Below are 17883 nucleotides of genomic sequence, written 5' to 3' on the forward strand. Positions count from 1 at the left end.
TGTTGAAAATTACCGGCCAATCAGCATAACAGGAATTGTTATCAAGGTCTTGGAGAAAATAGTCAAGAGGAAAATACAAGATTGGATAGATGAAAATGGGATACTGTATCGGGGACAGCATGGTTTTGTGAAGGGTAGGTCATGCCTCAGTAACTTGCTCACGTATTATAACATAGTGACAGCTGAACTGGATAAGGGTAATGGGTTTACAGTGATTCTACTGAACCTTGCTAAGGCCTTTGACAGGATACCACATGGAATTCTAATCAGTAAATTGCAGTATATGGGGATGGATGTAGGGTTGGTGAGATGGATAGGAGGGTTGACGGAATATCAGAGAGTGGTTTATTCAGGAGTAGAGTTCCAAGACGGCCTGTGACTAGTGTGCCACAAGGATCTGTTCTTGGACCACTGCTGTTTAATTTGTTCATTAATGATATAGAAAAGGATCTGAGAGGAACAGTTCATTTGTTTGCAGATGATGCAAAGTTGGGTAGGGCAATAGTGAATGCAGATGATGTCAAAATTTTGCAGGATGATTTGGATAGATTGGAGGTCTGGGCTAAGGAGAATGGATGTCAATTTAATGAGGCAAAATGTAAGGTTATACATTTGGGGGTGAAAAGATTAGCAGCAGTTTACTACATTGGTGGAACTGTACTCCAGGAAATTGATAAGGCATGAGATTTAGGAGTGTTGGTGGATAAGGAGTTGAAGTTTAGGGGCCACATTGTAAAAGTGGCCAAATCAGCTCATCAAATCACTTGGTTGCTGAAGAACATGTTGACAAGCAGGTTATTTTTCCTCTGTATCGAGCCTTGATAAGACCCCATCTCGACTACTGTGCCCAGATTTGGTCACCTAGGTTTCTTCTTGATGGGGAGGAGGTTGAGAGGATCTAGAAGCGAGTGACCAAGATGATAGCAGGTCTGTGGAATGAACCTTATGAGAACAGGTTGAGGATTTGTGGGTTGCAAAAATTGGTTGATAGGCAGAGGAGGGGAGATATGATTGAGACATTCAAATTACTGAAGGGTTTCTGTAAAATTAATTCAGAAGATATATTTGAGCACAGGGCTGGTTGTGGGAGGACTAGGGGACATCCATGGAAACTTGGCAAAAGTGTGGTTAGTAAAGGTGTTAGAGCTGGGTTCTTTACTTTTAGAGTGGTGAATGCTGTGACAGTGAATGAGTTTAAGGTGAGGTATGATAGATACCGTATGAATATCGAATAGTTGTGACGAACATGATTTGGGGCCTCCCTCGATGAGTCTAAGGACTCCCTGGAGTTGCCCGTAATAATAAGTGAAAATTGGTTTGAACACTGTCTTGTATACAGCTAATTTAGTGTTTTGACTAATTTCTCTTATTCCATATATAAATTTATTCAGTTGACTTTCTACCATATCAACTTTGTTGATTCTGTTGTCTATTTCCATATTTAATTTACCATCTTCACTAAAAATTGTGCATAAAGCACATGAAATGTTTTACTTGTTTTATCAGTTCTACATTCACAATGTAGTTTATCTTTTCAGTGCTTCTGCCTATTTCTATTGTCGTTGTCTTGTTATTGCTGACTTTCATACTGTATCTATTAAAACAGTTATTCGATTTAGTCAGGGAATCTTGCAGACTTGTAGCAGATTTATTTAGAAATATAACATCATCCTCATAAAGCGAAGAGCTGAGATTAACACCTCCAATTTTGATATCAGGTTTAATATCACTTTCCTTCATAATGTGATCCATATAAATACTGAATAACAGAGGAGATAATGTACATCCTTGTCTGACACCAGATTTAACGTTAAACCATTTTACTATACTTCTTTCAATTGTAACTACTGACTTAAAACTCAAATTGCTTCATTTAGCACTCCAAAGTAATTACTCCATACATCAAGGATATTTTTCTCCAGTTTTCATGTTACCTTTATCATCTCTAATTCCTTTTATAGCATTCTTTCCTCCATTTCTGAGCTTCTTCAACAACCTCCAGCATATCTCGCCACTTTCTTGATATTTATTTTTCTATGTTCTTACTAAAGTCTTTCCATGACTTTTGTTTAGCTAGTTATACATCGTGTTTTGATTTCTTACATTTGTCTCCGTATTCTGTAAGAGCACAAGCTGACTTATTCGCCTGGAACTTTTGATATGTTTTTTTCTTTTCTTTTGCTGCCTCTTTAACTTCCTGTGTCCACCATGGAGTTCTGATTTTTCTATCCTTGCACACAACCTCACCACATGCCTCTCTGGATGAATCAATTAATGTTTTATTTAGGATTTGCCACTGAATCTCCAAGGTTTGGTTCCTCTTCTCAAACTCTTTCATTTTTTCTTCAATTATGTTTCTGCATTTTAGTCTACAGGTCACATCTGAGAGCTGCTCAACTTTTATTCGTTTTAAAACTTTCTTACATGTTTTTCTTTTCAATATGAAATTCAATTTTATCCTGCTCAATGCTAAACGGTGATCACTTCAAATTTCAAATCCTCTGTACACTATGGTGTCCTGCATGAGAGAGAAAACATCACTATCAACAATAACATAATGAGACTTCTTATTACTTGCCTCTTCTCTCCATGTTTATGTTGGAACATTGTGTTAGTAATAACCAGTTCATGTCCTGAGCAGAAATCCAACAGGTATTTGCAATTATTATTAGCTTTCCTCTTTTCTCCAAATTTTCCCAAAATATTTCTGTATGTCTCACAGTCATTTTCCTACTCTGCTGTTTAGATCTCCCAAGGATCAACTTTTCCACTTTCAAAGTGTCAGTTGCTTTCTCTAAAGCCTCAAAAAATGCCCCCACTTCTACCTTAGTAGAATTTTCTGTTGGACCATAGGCACAAATAAGTCTCATTGTTCGATTCCCCATTCTGACATTTGCCCACATCTCTACTTGATATTGCTTACCATTCAAGGTTAGCCTCGTATTTTGTGTTGAATACTATGGCTACTCCTTCTTTTCCTTGATTGTCATTGCCTGAATATAACATTTTGTATTTATTGCTCAGAAAGATCTCACCAGTTTTTGTCTCAGTCACCCCTATCATGTCAATCTGGTACTTATCCAATTCCTCAGCTAGCTCCATTTCTTTGCCATTCAGGCTTCTTATGTTGATAGTACAAATCTTGAACTCTGGTGATGTTGAGTTAGGGTGTGTTTTAGAATTTGTCCCAGTAGCTGACTCTTCGCTGTTCACCCTGGAGAAAACAACAGAGGTCTTGTTTAACTGAGTGACACCTCAGCTGGCATGAAATTGTGTCATGTTGCACCATAATTTTATATTGTGGTTTAAGCCAATGAGAATACAATTTAGTTGCTAGATCCCAAATTGCCAACCCATCCTCGTTCATTCAGCATCTAGGTAGATACCTAACGATGCACCGCAAGAAGGTGAGGATTGGACATTGCGTCAGAAACTCTGGTCAGTTCTATACATTTCTTTAAAGGCTGTGTAGAGGTCTCCTCTCAGTTATACAGCTTTGACCCTTAAGCACTCCCTGATATATATATATTTACACATCTGATATGATATATATCTAAATCAGCTAATGCCTTTATTTCCTTATAGGGAGTACGCAAGGCCTTTTAATCCTATCTAGCTTTGGAGACTGAGTGGGCAGTTCAATCTCCACCAGTAGCCAATCAGCTGGCCCAATCATTAAAAAAATGTAAACTATAGTTCATTAACATTTTTTAATGTTTTTAAAAATTTATTTCTATAATTATGTACTACTTTATGGAAACTAAGAAATTTTAAATTCATATGATGGAAAGTGATTTGAATGAACAGAATTATCAAAATTCTCTGAACGAAAAGATTGATCACTTGTCATTTATTCAAATAAGCCTACTGTATAAATATTTCAGATTTTCATGATTTCACAAATCAGAAGGCTGCATAACATGTTTATAATTTAGAAATTAAGTAATAAGATAAGCAGTAGTTAGAGTATTGAATAATATAGAGGGAGTTGGCTTGAACAGCTGAGCCGGAAATTAATCACCATATTTAGAGAAATTTGAAGAAAAAAGCAAGGCTAACAATAATAGTAAGTACTGATGGCTGGCCTCCTCAGGATGTGGACTAGTAAATGCTTATGTTATTGTTGATAGGAATGTCTTCCATATGGTTTAGAATACAAGTGTCTACATAGAATATGGAAAAGGAAGTAATCACAACTTAGTTTTGTGACAGTATAAAAATGAGTATCACAATGAAAAGATTTTTAAAAACCTTGTTTTGTTTTTTTTAAAAAAAACAAAAGGTTTAGACTTGAACTGCATACCCAAACCTTACAGAAGTAAGGTTTCAGTATGCAGTTCAAACCTTACTTTCATTGCCCTATAGGGAGTAGACAAGGCCATTTCATCCCTATCTAACTTTTGGAGACGGGCAATTCAGTTTCTACTGGTAGCCAATCAAAGATAGCTGGCCCGACTATCACTAACTATACATGCCAACTGAAGAAAAAGTCCATGAATGTAAATGCAGATCACACTTAGGAGCAAAATCTGAACAAAAATCTTCGATGGAGTTGGTAATAACATTTACTCTTATTATTACCAATTAAAAGATGCTGAAACTATGGCTATATATACACCCTCTATCCTAAAAGAAACCCAACTTTTCGAAAATAGAAACTAGTGGCGCCACCTGTTGTATCTTTTTTTGTTGTCGAAAGCAGCAACCTTCATTAGTGTTGTGTCAACTGTTTATGACATTTGTTTCATTAGAAGTCGAGTTATAGTGCCAAGAGTGACTGTTTTGACGAACAGTCAGAAAATGAGTTTCAGAGAGCTGCGATTGACTTTTGTGTTAAACTTGGTAAACGTTTTACCGAAATGCATTAAATACTTCAAAAAGCATACGGTGATGAATACTTATCCTATACTCCAGTTTATGAGTGGGTTTAAGCGATTTCAAAGTGGTTGTGAGATGCTTGAGGACGAAAAGCCGGGCTGTCCAAAAACTGGACTGAGTGAAGTTAAATCCAAAAAGTGTGATTTCATCAAAGAAAACCCGAAATCGTCCGTGAGATCGATTGAAGATGAATTGCAGATTCCAAAATCAACTGCACACAACATTTTGACCGAGAGTTTGGGCCTTCATAAATTGAATTCGCGATTTGTTCCCCACAAGTTCACTTACGACCAAAAAAATGTATCGAATTGAACACTGCAAGGACCATTAAAACCGTTCATAAGGACTCAAACTTCCTTGAAACGATCGTTACTGGTGATGAAACGTGGTGTTTTGAGTATGAGCCCGAAACAGAGTGCCGAGTGGAGACCACCAGAAAAGGGGCATCCAAAAAAAAAAGTCGCTTGGAGAAGTCATAAGTAAAGACAATGCTCATTTATTTCTACGATTCCAAGGGTATTATCCACAAAGAATTCGTTCGGCCTGGTCAAACGGTCAATGGCGAGTTTTATCTCTAAGTTTTGAAGTGAGAATTTTTTGCCTTATGGCATTAAAATCGTGATGCAAGCAGTTGGTCACTTTTGCACGATAATGCACCATCTCATCATTCGAAAATTGTGAGACAGTTTTTTGAGCAAAAACCAAGTTTGTGTTGGATCACTTGCCGTATTCAATTGATTTAGCACCCTATGACTTCTTTCTTACCCCCCCCCCCCAACTTCATTTGCCGATGAAAGTAAAACGATACAACATTGAAAATGTTCAAGCAGCAGTGACCACGATCCTCAACAGTATCTCAAAAATTGATATAAAAAACTCATTTAACGAATTAATTGACTGCCAAATGCTGTATCGAAGCTGAGTATATTGATTGAAATAAATGATTTGAATAATTATTATTGGCCTGTGTTTTATTTTCTATCAAAAGTTCAGTTTCTTTTTGGACATAGTGTGTGTGTATATATAGTAATTTAAATTATGCCATTTGATCTCTCAGTGTCATCTTACCATTTCTCAACTAATTACAAGGCCCGAGTAATAAACTTGTTATACACAGAATTTTTTTTTTCTGTATGACAGTAACCTTGGAATAGCAGCAATTTAATTATTGTGCATTACTATCAGAGATATTTAGGAAAGAAATTTATCTTTTATCTTTACTATATCACATGGTATTTTTCTCTGTTTGAAAACTCAGATTTTTCATACAATCAAATCAGTACAGAACATACACAATATAGAAACAAAAAATACAATTAGTGAATGGTGCCATTTGTATATGGAAGGTTAAGTACTGGAGAAAAAGGATTATGTGGAATGTCCTCTTGTGATGAGTCCTTAGACGTGTCATACATGGGTGGTCTCAAAATTTCTTGGCCTGACAATGAAAAAACGAATTTATAATTTCAAAATTATTCTTATTTTAACAATCTTCCATAAGACTAATATATTTATTCCAGCGTTCTCCAGTGCCTGTAGTGGTTCTCAGTAAGATCTGCAAAATACCCCTCTACAGCTGCAATCACCTCTTGATTTGAAGAAAAATGCTGACCAGTGAGGAAGATGTTTAGTTTTGGGAAGAGATAGAAGTCAGAGGGAGCCACATCTGGGGAATAGGGTGATATTCCAATTCATAGTGCAGATTCCTTAATTTTCCCATTGCCAAAACTTTGTGGACAGGTGCATTGTCCTGATCTTACATGATCAAACAGAGTCTTTTCTCATGAATTTTTTCGTCCAGTCTGGCTAAAAGATCAGAATAATATTCCCCGATTATTATTTTACCCTTTTCAAGATAATTAAAACACATAATGCCTTTAGCATCCCAAAACACCAATGCCATTACCTTGTCTTCTTTGGCGCTGAACAACCGACTTCTGTCCACTGTTTTGACTGCTGTTTGGATTCTAGTGTGCAATGGTGAATCCAAGTGTCATCCATAGTAATAAATCGACGCACAAAATCAGTTTTATTCTTGTTAGCACATTTTTGATCTGCGTGGCATCCATCTTGCACAAAGCTTTTTAATTTGTAATTCTTCATGCAAAATGCCTAGACTATAGGCATTTTGAAATGCCTATTGTCTCAGTAATTTCATGCACTTTGACTTGCCGTCATCCAATACCATATCATGCACTGATCAATGATTTCTGGTGGTGTTGCATTTTTTGGATGTCCTTCATGTGGATCATCTTCAAGGCTGGTACAGGCACGTTTAAACTCAGCAGCCCATTTCTTAATTGCCGAAAACAAATGAGAAGAATGCTCAAACTTTTATGAACTCTGAATGAATTTCTTTTGCCGTTAAACCTTCTTTTACAAAGAATTTTATAATCGCATGATACCCAATTTTATCCATTTCAAGGGATACAGACAGCACTTTTGTTTCAGACAGCTGTATAAAAAAAACTACTTGACAGAATGACTTGAAATTTCACATGGATGCTTATGACGGATGTACCAACTTAGAGAGAGGGAGAGAAGAAAAAAAAAAAAAACATTTATGGTCGAGGCCGAGAACTTTTCAGACCACCCATGTATATAATAATAATATGGAATGATCTGCAATGTACATATTTGAAAAGATGGACTTCAGGTTTTATATAATATGCTGCTGTTCTGGCAGCTAGTGTTTAAGTCATTTTACTTAAATTTCACATATACTTTCATAGTTAGAATTAATTTGGCTTTCTATAATTTCATTTTTTTTAAAACATTTTTTAATGAATTGCATTGCTGATAAGGTTGACATTACATTTCATACAGCACTTAAGATTACAGATTTATAGGGATTTAATCAAGATCCTAAAGCATGGAACTGCTCTGGCATAGATTGCATCTATAATCTGTATATTACATTCTAATACCTCCCAAATTCTCACATTTGAGATTTGGAAACTGAGGTGGCTGTACTCCATAATTTCAACTTTTTTTTTTTTTTTTTTGCAACACCAATAAAGAAGTTTCTAGCCGAGTAATTTATATCACATTATGTTATGTATGCAAAATACCACAATATATGGAAACAAGTACTAAAATTTTAAGAAATATTTATTTTTCCAAAACATTTGTAGTCTTACAATCATGCTAGGCTTCTTTATGAAAAAATTGTTAAAAAATGAAGACAATAAAACATCAAGCAGCAAATAATGTTTCTTGATTACAGCAGTACAAAATATAATACAAAAGAGTAAGGGTTGATGCATCAATAAAAATTTCTCATGCAATAAAAATTGGTCTTGCAGAACAAATCACAACCAATGAAGTAGCTCATTATAAAGCATTTATAGTGATAGAATATAAAATAACATAAAAACTAAACATTTCTTGTTTAAAATATTTCAATGTAATAAAATAAATAGCATGCTTCATTTTTAATTGTAAGGATAGAATATTGTGATAACATAAGAACTCATTTTATCAATTAATGAATTTTTCTTTTACATTATCATGTATATAAAACAAACAAAAAAAAAAAAAACTAGTTAAAACTTTTTAAACTCTCAATCAGGCAACTAGTGCACAAAGTGCTCTACAGTTTGAATATATAAAATGAAATATAACTACTAAAATCCTACTCAAATTTTCTGTTTTCTATTTTTTTTTTTTTTTTTTGGAACACATCCAGCATACTCAGGGATAAAAACAGTTATCCTGAAAAGTTTGAAATATTCTACAGTGATTTCAATCTTAGCTAACATAACTTGACTATGAATCTTTTTGAACAGCTTAATATCCACCATACAGAGGCAGACTATGACATACAAAAAATTAAAAATAATACAAAAATTAACTATGTATACTAGTGACTGTATTGTACATGACAAGGTTTGCTTGATATTTTTTTTTATATTTATGTAAATTGCAAAAATTTAGACAAATAAAAATTGCATATATTAACTGTTGAATAATAACAGAGAAAATAGTTTACTTTCAGTGATGTTGAAAGGAGGAAGGGAAAAGAAAGGTTAAAAAAAAATAAAATAAATATATAACATGCATTAATAATCTTTCTTTATGAACAATGCTATTATTACAAAGCAAATCATCACAGTAATAATATGTGAATTAATAAATGTTAATGAGTAAACATTAAGTATATAAGTGCTATTTAAAGCAGAAATGTAAAACAAAATATTTGAGAAAAAAAACGAGTTCCTGTCTTTAGAAGATGCCAAGTAACAAATTTGGTAATTATTCTAAAAAACATTTACATTTACATTTAGCATGGCAGATTTTAACATTCCACTCCTCAAACATTTTATTTTTGGTTTGTATACATTCAGAACTAAGAGTGCAAAGCAATTAGCAAAGATGACTTTTTCAAAGAATGCCACAGAAAGGATTTTTTTTTTAAAAGTAAAAATACTAAAATGCATAAAATTGCTACCTTTTAAGGGTACCCATTTTTTCTTGATTAATACCATTTATATCAATACTAAAGTACCAGGTACTTTTACTGACATAAAAGGTATGATAAAAATAAACTTTGTGGTATTATAATTAACAAATTCTATACTAATACCAATAAATTTGAGATATAATAAAAGATAAAAAGTGATTAAAAAAAACACGCACACATACTATAGTTTTCCTAGCAAATCTTATGAAGTATAAAATCTCAAAGGTGTAAAAGTCAAAAGTTTTCACACCAAGAAATGTTGAGTATTAAAAATTATGTTCCAAAATATAAACATTTAAAAATATCCACATTATTTGTACATCTAAATAACTTATCCAGCTTAAAAACTTCTAAAATCCATATCAATTAAAGCAGCTTATTTGAACTTTTCTGTTGCTGTTTTTATCTGATGATTAAGCACATTAAGGTCAGTATTTTTGTTAATCTTCAAGAAAACTCCTTTGCGAATAGTTACTAAGAACAGCCACTCTGGTAAAAGCTCTGCCATCAAATGCAAATGTTCTTGCACTAATTCTAGAAATGGATATTTGTTGAATGTGTATTAACCTTTAATATAAATATAAACCTTTAAAAATGATAATGTGAAACTATGTATATTAAGGAATTTATAAAATGCTTAAAGGATTTAGATTTACAAAACTAATTTTATAAATTCAGAAAATGTATTAGTTTTTTTTTTTTAAAGAAATATAAATTTTGTTATTTGACATTTATTTAATATATTAATTTATCTACACACACACACACACACACACACACACACACACACACACACACACACACACACACACACACACACACACACACACACACAAGGTATATTTGAAATTCATTTCTATTAAAAAGGGTTTACAAATTCTTAGGCCCCAGAAGAAAAGGGATAAAAGTTATAATCACATTCATTTGCATAACATTTTTAAAAAAATAATCATGAATGTAAATAATAATGAAACAGCTACAAATAGAAAAAAAATTGCTTAATCTTAATTCAACCTTGAGATGGATATTGGGCTTACTCTCAAAACAAAGAACTTGATTTAATAAACCTTCTTCCAATGAGCACAGGCACAAAACTATACATAAGCACAAGAACTGTTGCTGATCATACATGCTAACCGATCCTCAGATGAAAAGGCTTAGGATATGAACCCAGATCTTTTCACCAAAGGGCAAATATTGTAAGCAATTAAGTACTTCTTAATTGGGGGTGCTTAAGGGTCAAAGCTGTATAACTGAGAGGAGACCTCCACATAGCTTTTAAAGGAATGCGGAGAACCGACCAGGGCTTCTGACCTAATGTCCAATCCTCACCTTCTCGTGGTGCACCCTGTTGGGTATCTACTTTGATACTGAATGAACGAGGATGGGCTGGCAATTTGGGATTTAGCCGACCAAATTGTATTCTTATTGGTTAAACCAAAATAAAAAATGATGGTACAGCATGACAAAATTTCATGCCGGCTGGGGCGTTGCCCAGTTAAACAAGGCCCCCGTTGTTTTCGCCAGGGAACCAGGGCGAACAGCGAAAAGTCAGCTACTGGAACAAATCTGAAAACAAACCCCAACTCAACATCACCAGAGTTAAAGACGGTACTATCAACGTAAGAAGCCTGAATGGCAAAGAAATGGAGCTAGCTGAGGAATTAGATAAGTACCAGATCGACATAATAGGGGTGACTGAACAAAAAAGACCAAAACTGGCGAGATCTTTCTGAGCAATAAACAATAAATACAAAATGTTATATTCAGGCAATGACAATCAAGGAAAAGAAGGAGTAGCCATAGTATTCATCACAAAATACGAGGCTAATCTTCTTGAATGGCAGTCAGTCTTAAGTAGAGTAATGTGGGCAAATATGAGAATGGGGAACTGGACAATGAGACTTATTTGTGCCTATAGTCCCACAGAAGGTTCTACTAAGGTAGAAGTGGAGGAATTTTTTGAGGCTTTAGAAAAAGCAACTGACACAATGAAAAAGGAAAAGTTGGTCCTTGTTGGGGATCTAAATAGCAGAGTAGGAAATGATTGTGAGACATACAAAAATATTTTGGGAAAATTTGGAGAAAAGAGCAAAGCTATTAATAATGGCAAATATCTGTTGGATTTCTGCTCAGGACATGGACTGGTTATTACTAACACCATGTTCCAACATAAAAATGTGCACAAATTCACATGGAGAGAAGAGGCTAGGAATAAAAAAAGTCTCATTGACTATGTTATTGTTGATAGTGATGTTTTCTCCCTGGTGCAGGACACCAGAGTGTACAGAGGATTTGAAATTGGAAGTGATCACTATTTAGTCTTGAGCAGGATAAAATTGAATTTCATATTGAAAAGAATAACATGTAAGAAAGTTTTAAAGCGAATAAAAGTTGAGCAGCTCTCAGATGTGAACTGTAGACTAAAATACAGAAAGATTATTGAAAAGAAAATGAAAGAGTTTGAGAACAGGAATCAAACCTTGGAGATTCAGTGGCAAACTCTGAAGAAAACATTGATTGATTCTGCCAGAGAGGAGGCATGTGGTGAGGTTGTGTGTAAGGATAAAAAAATCAGAACTCCCTGGTGGACACAGGAAGTTAAAGAGGCAGTGAAGGAAAAGAAGAAAGCATATCAAAAGTTCCTGGCAAATAAGTCAGCTTTTACTCTTACAGAATACAGAGACAAATGTAAGAAAGCTAAACAGTGTGTAAAACTAGCTAAACAAAAGTCATGGAAGTACTTTGGCAAGAATATAGAAAATAAATATCAAGAAGGTGGCAAAATATTCTGGAGGTTGTTGAAGAAGCTTAGGAGGAAAGAGTGCTGTAAAAGGAATTAGAGATGATAAAGGTGACATGAAAACAGAAGAAAAAGTTATCCTTGAAGTATGGAGTAATTACTTTGAAAAACTGCTAAATGAAACAAGCAGTGATGACAGCACAGTGATAAAAAACACTGACCAGGCATGCAGTCAGGAATACATATCCATACTTGAAGTAGAAAAAGCCATCAAAGGCTTGAAATGTGGAAAGGCAGCAGGAGTAGATGATATTCGACCAGAAATGCTGAAGTATGGTGGTATAAGAGTCTTACAGTGGCTGCACTGCATAGTTCAGAAAGCCTGGAAAGAGGGACGAATTCCCAATGATTGGAGTAGGGCTCTAATAGTACCCATATATAAAAAGGGAAATAAAACTGAATGTGAGAATTACAGAGGTATTTCCCTACTGAGTGTTCCTGGCAAGATCTATGCAAGCATACTTGAGAAACGGTTGAGAAGAATTGTGGAAGAAAAGCTTGGTGAAGAACAAGCTGGATTCAGGCCAAATAGGGGCTGTCAGGATCAGATCTTCACTTTACGACAAATAGTCGAGAAAGCATGGGAATATAACAAAGATCTGTATTTAAGTTTTGTCGATTTGGAAAAGGCATATGACAAGGTGCCAAGAGAGAAGCTATTCAATATGCTGCAGTTATATGGTGTCAATGGGGCATTATATCAAGCAATACTTAGTCTTTATTTGAGTTGTAAGTCAGCAGTACAGGAAGATGGTTTAATGTTAAATCTGGTGTGAGACAAGGATGTACATTATCCCCTCTGTTATTCATTATCTATATGGATCACATTATGAAGGAAAGTGGTATTAAACCTGATATCAAAATTGGAGATGTTAATGTCAGCTCTTTGTTTTATGCAGATGATGTTATACTTCTAAATAAATCCGCTACAAGTCTGCAAGATTCTCTGACTAAATTGAATAGCTGTTGTAATAGATATGGTATGAAGGTCAGCAATAAGAAGACAAAGATAATGAAAATAGGCAGAATCATTGAAAATGTCAACTGTGTTGTGAATGGAGAACCTGTGGAACAAGTAAAACATTTCAGCTACTTAGGCATGATTTTTACTGAAGATGGTAAATTAAATATAGAAATAGACAACAGAATCAGCAAAGCTGGTATGGTGGGAAGTCAATTGAATAAATTCATATGGAATAAGAAAGAAATTAGTCGGAACACTAAATTAGCTGTATACAAGACAGTGTTCAAACCAGTTTTAACTTATGGATCTGAGAGGTGGGTCAGAAGTAAAACACTTGACCAAAGACTAGAGACCGCAGATATGAGAGTCCTGAGAAAGATTAGAGGCGTGAACAGATGGAATCAATGGCAATATCATATTAAAAATGAGGATATTAGGAAAGAACTTGACATTGTCAGCATCCAGGAATGCGTTAGCAGAGCTAATCTCAGGTGGTATGGTCACTTAAATAGAATGTGAAGGAAAGATTAGCAAAACAAGTGTTCTCTGCCAGGATGGCAGCAAAACGACCCAGAGGAATACCACGATATAGGTGGATTGATACGGTACAAAGTGCCTTAGACGATAGAAATATAAGATCTGATAATGTTGGAGTCTTGACAAGTAACAGACTGATTTGGAGGAAAATTGTAGATAGGAAGTTAGTAATGATGTAATTTTTTCATGTAGTACTGTCATATCTTGTACACCCCTTGAGGGTACATGGCAGGAATTTGATGATGATGATTAAGTACTTCTTACTAAATGAGGCATCGTTTTCTATAAACTCATTGGGTATTAGCAAATAGTTGTGTGTTTCTGTGCAATCTGGCATTCCACTCATACTTGACTATTGGTAAGAAATAGTGCTAAATAATTCACATTTCAAAATTCATTAGCAAATGAAGATCAATACTACTTCATTAATTCAAAGGAAATCTTTTCCCCAAATCTCAAGGGATATATCCTCGAGCCAGTTGATATTTCTTTCATGTAGAAAGACTGTGTGCAATCACATGAGAGCTGAAGATACCATCTTTTTTAAATTTATTATTATTTTTAATGAACAATATGCTATATTCACTATTATTACTTAATGGGTCTTATATAAAACAAACCTTAGAGCTAGAACACAGCACTGTCCTATAACAGTTGTCAAATAAATTTATTTCGCATTTCACTGCAATATCAGTTGTTATCCATATGTTTCCATTTGAATATATGTCTTTCATGCAGTATTGAGGAAACTGATTGCTAATGGCTGCTCATGATTTTGAATGCTGGGCTTGAAAGAGTATTCTCTAGCAGTTAAAAATTTTACATAAATAAGTTATGTCTGCAAATGGTGTTTCAACCAGGTGACATTCATTAGTGTTGGGTAAACTGATCACTGGTCTGTATGTTACAAATGTGTTTACATTATGCTTAAGCTCTTAGTACTATTATGAGTGCTAATGTCATCAGGATTACAGTAGGCCCCCCCGTATCTGCGGGGTTTGGTTCCATCGTCTTCCGCAGATAGTAGCGAACCCTATATATACTATGCTTTTTCCTATACATAAATACCTATGACAAAGTTTAGTTTATAAATTACGCACAGTAAGAGATTAACAACAATAACTAATAATAAAACAGAACAATTATAACAACATACCGTAATAAAGTTATCTCAATGTGAACAGAATCTTAGCAACCCCAGATGTGTGTGTGGCTTTCACCACCTTTGAAACGAGTTGCCCTGGTGTTGGACAATCTCTGCGATCATCTGAACTGTCTATCACTAAAAGAAAGAGCCATACGGCTTAATTTCGGCAATGTAAAATTACACAAGCAAAGTGGATATTAGATCCAACATTATTTCAAAGCCGAATATTTGTAGAGACTATGAAAGTTTTGTAAGTTGACCTTTCGCATGTTAATATCTTCGGACCGGGGTTGACCGTGGATATGGGGGTCCAACTGTACTTTGTCATGGCTGGTAACAAATAAGAGGACTCATCTATTACTTATCTCACATAAGTATAAATTGGAAACAAACCCTGGACTGAAAAAGAATGACACCCCAAAGCAGAAAAGATACAACCAAAACATTAGTTCTTTAACATGAGATGCTGCACATAAAGATAAGGTGGAAAAAATATTAAAGCAATATGATATAAAAATAGCTGCCATTAAAAACTAAATGATTATTCAAATACAATGGAGCAAGGTTTCCCAAACTTTTTTTTCCGTGATAAGGTTATTTTAATATTTCATCTTCGTGACCCACTAAAATTTTTATGGCCAATAGGTAAAATAAAACAGATTTGAATGTTCATAGAGGTTTCATTTATTATTTATTTAGAAACAATTATAATAATTACGGTTGTTCAGCCGAACCCATCAGGCAAGTTACACGTAATCGGTAAATACAAAAAAAATACGCTAACTCCAAGTGTGAGCAAACAAAGTTTGCACCTGAAAGTATCTTCAGGACTGGACTGTTGTACTACCTTACCCCAGTCCTAAAGATACTTTCATGCACAAACTTTGTTTGCTCACACTTGGATAAAGGATTAAACTAAACTTATTATAGTCTAACCAAGTGAAAAATAAACTCTCATCATCTTTCTCTGAATCCAGAGTAATTTAATAATAAGGTTGTACACCCTTTGGCAACTTCTATAGGTTAAGATGACCTCTCATTGCTTCTGCCTTTGTGTCTTCACTACTGGGCCTGGCTCCCACTGACCAGACCTCAATAAAGGTTGAAACCGGTATGGGTAGTGGCCCTTGACTTAATGCATAGTGTTGGATTCTGAATGAAGAGAAATTTAAATTATTAATATTCCTTTCAGAATCCAACATAATCCACCATACCAAAGGCTATACTTGTAAATATTATTTGATATTAATCTTTTGTTATAAATTATTATTCATGTAATTGCCTTGAGTTTATTTATTAAATTTTCTTAATTTAAAATATGTGTTAGCAATAATAGAACTCTGTATTGAAATATTACTCTGTTTATTTCTGATTTAATATTATGAGAAACTGTATATATAAATTTAATATGCCTTATGTGAAATATAATATTTTAGTTTTTATTTATTATTACCAGTGTGTAAAGGTATAATGTTATGCAATACTTCTGTTTTTATTTTATTTTGTTTGTTACTATGGAGACGGGCGAGAAATAGCTGGCGCGTGCGTGAATGGCAAGATATTGTATTGAACTGAGAGAAGGAATTTGACATAAACAAGAGCACAAGAAACATTTTGGCAGGAAAATAGAAGGGAGGTATATAAGCTAAGAGCGGAGAAAACTGGGGCTGTTTTTTTTATCAGGACGGATCACTCAGGGATAGGAGAGCATTTTAGTATAGCACAGGCAGACGAGGAAAATACGGAGTAGCAGAAAAGGAATGCAAAGATTGCTGTAACTAGAACCTTGGTGCTGTAATTAAGCTATTAAATTACCGGGAAAGTATTAGGCAACTGAGAATAATTCTAGAAGTTAAAGAATTACTGCGTGTTCCATTAGTTTCATGGAACTTTAACAGAGTGCTGAATTAATCAAATAGTGTTAAGGAAGGAATGAGCATTTTCCTTTATCCAAATATGTCCATACATGTAAAGTGCAACCATCAAAAGTTCAGTTATCATTGAGAAGATTTATTCTAATTAGTGCTGCCATAGCGTGCAAAATAAATACAGTTATTAAGTATGCCCATAGTGAAATTGATGAGCAAGGATTTACCCGGTAAGAACTGTCCATTTATGTGTTACTTCAGTGCAGAAATATGTGCGATTCCTCCTGTTATTCCCCACATTAACTATAACGTTTTTTGCTGAAATCAGTGGGAGTAAGAAGTATGAAAGTGAATACTTGTGAAGCAGTTGTTGCCACCATTAATATATTGAGACTTTGCTGACTGTGTGATAATAGTAAAAATTGTTATTAAGAGATTTTGTGATATTGAACTCTATTAGAAGTTAATACAATGTTGTGAAAGCTGTAAGTCTGATAGCAGAGTGATCATAAATTGAATCTATAAGATGTTGTAACCTGTATACTAAGATATTTATATCATTTTCTTGTCAGAGTTGAGCTTAAGTGTATATTATATGACCCTGAATTAAATATTTTGTTTTATTGATTTTAAATTTGTGTTTGCCTGAATCTTGTTTATTGCACCGTTCATAAAATTATCGGACCTAGTGGGAGCCTTAAAATTAAGAGATAAACTCGGTCTGTATAAGAAGTAAAGTTACTATAAAAAATTAGTTATTGGTTGGTTCCACTATATTCCAATAGACTAATCTAGATATACAGTGGCGCAGTCTAAAAATATAAATTTCTCTATATTAAAATTAGTAATCAACCAGCAAACTAATCACTTGTTTAAAAACTAAGTTAAAACAAGATGGCGGATCGAATACAAGGAAGAAGTATGATTCAACAATAGCATTACACATATCTGCAAGGAAATGTGCTTTGCATTATGGGAGATACTGAGATAGGAGTGATGAGAGAGCTTTTTCCACATTTGCAACGAGTTGCCTGGAGTTGTACTACCTTACCCCAGTCCTGAAGATACTTTCAGGTGCAAACTTTGTTTGCTTGCACTTGGATAAAGGATTAAACTAAATTTATTATAGTCTAACCAAGTGAAAAAAAAATTCCATCTTTCTCTAAATCCGGAGTAATTTAATAATAAGGTGACACACCTTTTGGCAACTCATATAGGTAAATA

General features: G+C 34.3%; 1 protein-coding gene across 1 annotated transcript in view; it reads right to left on the reverse strand.

Moving 5' to 3' along the window:
* Window positions 1-6194: 6194 nt before the first annotated feature.
* The window catches only part of dup (chromatin licensing and DNA replication factor double parked), a 94531-nt gene continuing 82842 nt past the window's right edge, over window positions 6195-17883 (reverse strand). The window contains exon 11 of the mRNA XM_090398439.1: window positions 6195-6316. Within this exon, the coding sequence (XP_090254565.1) occupies window positions 6195-6316 (122 nt within the window). The remainder of the gene's footprint in view (window positions 6317-17883) is intronic.

This window comes from Typopeltis vanoorti, chromosome 9 (genome assembly GCF_054136105.1).
Source record: "Typopeltis vanoorti isolate ZY-2024b chromosome 9, IOZ_Tvanoo_1.0, whole genome shotgun sequence".
In the NCBI taxonomy this organism is placed as follows: Eukaryota; Metazoa; Arthropoda; class Arachnida; order Uropygi; family Thelyphonidae; genus Typopeltis; species Typopeltis vanoorti.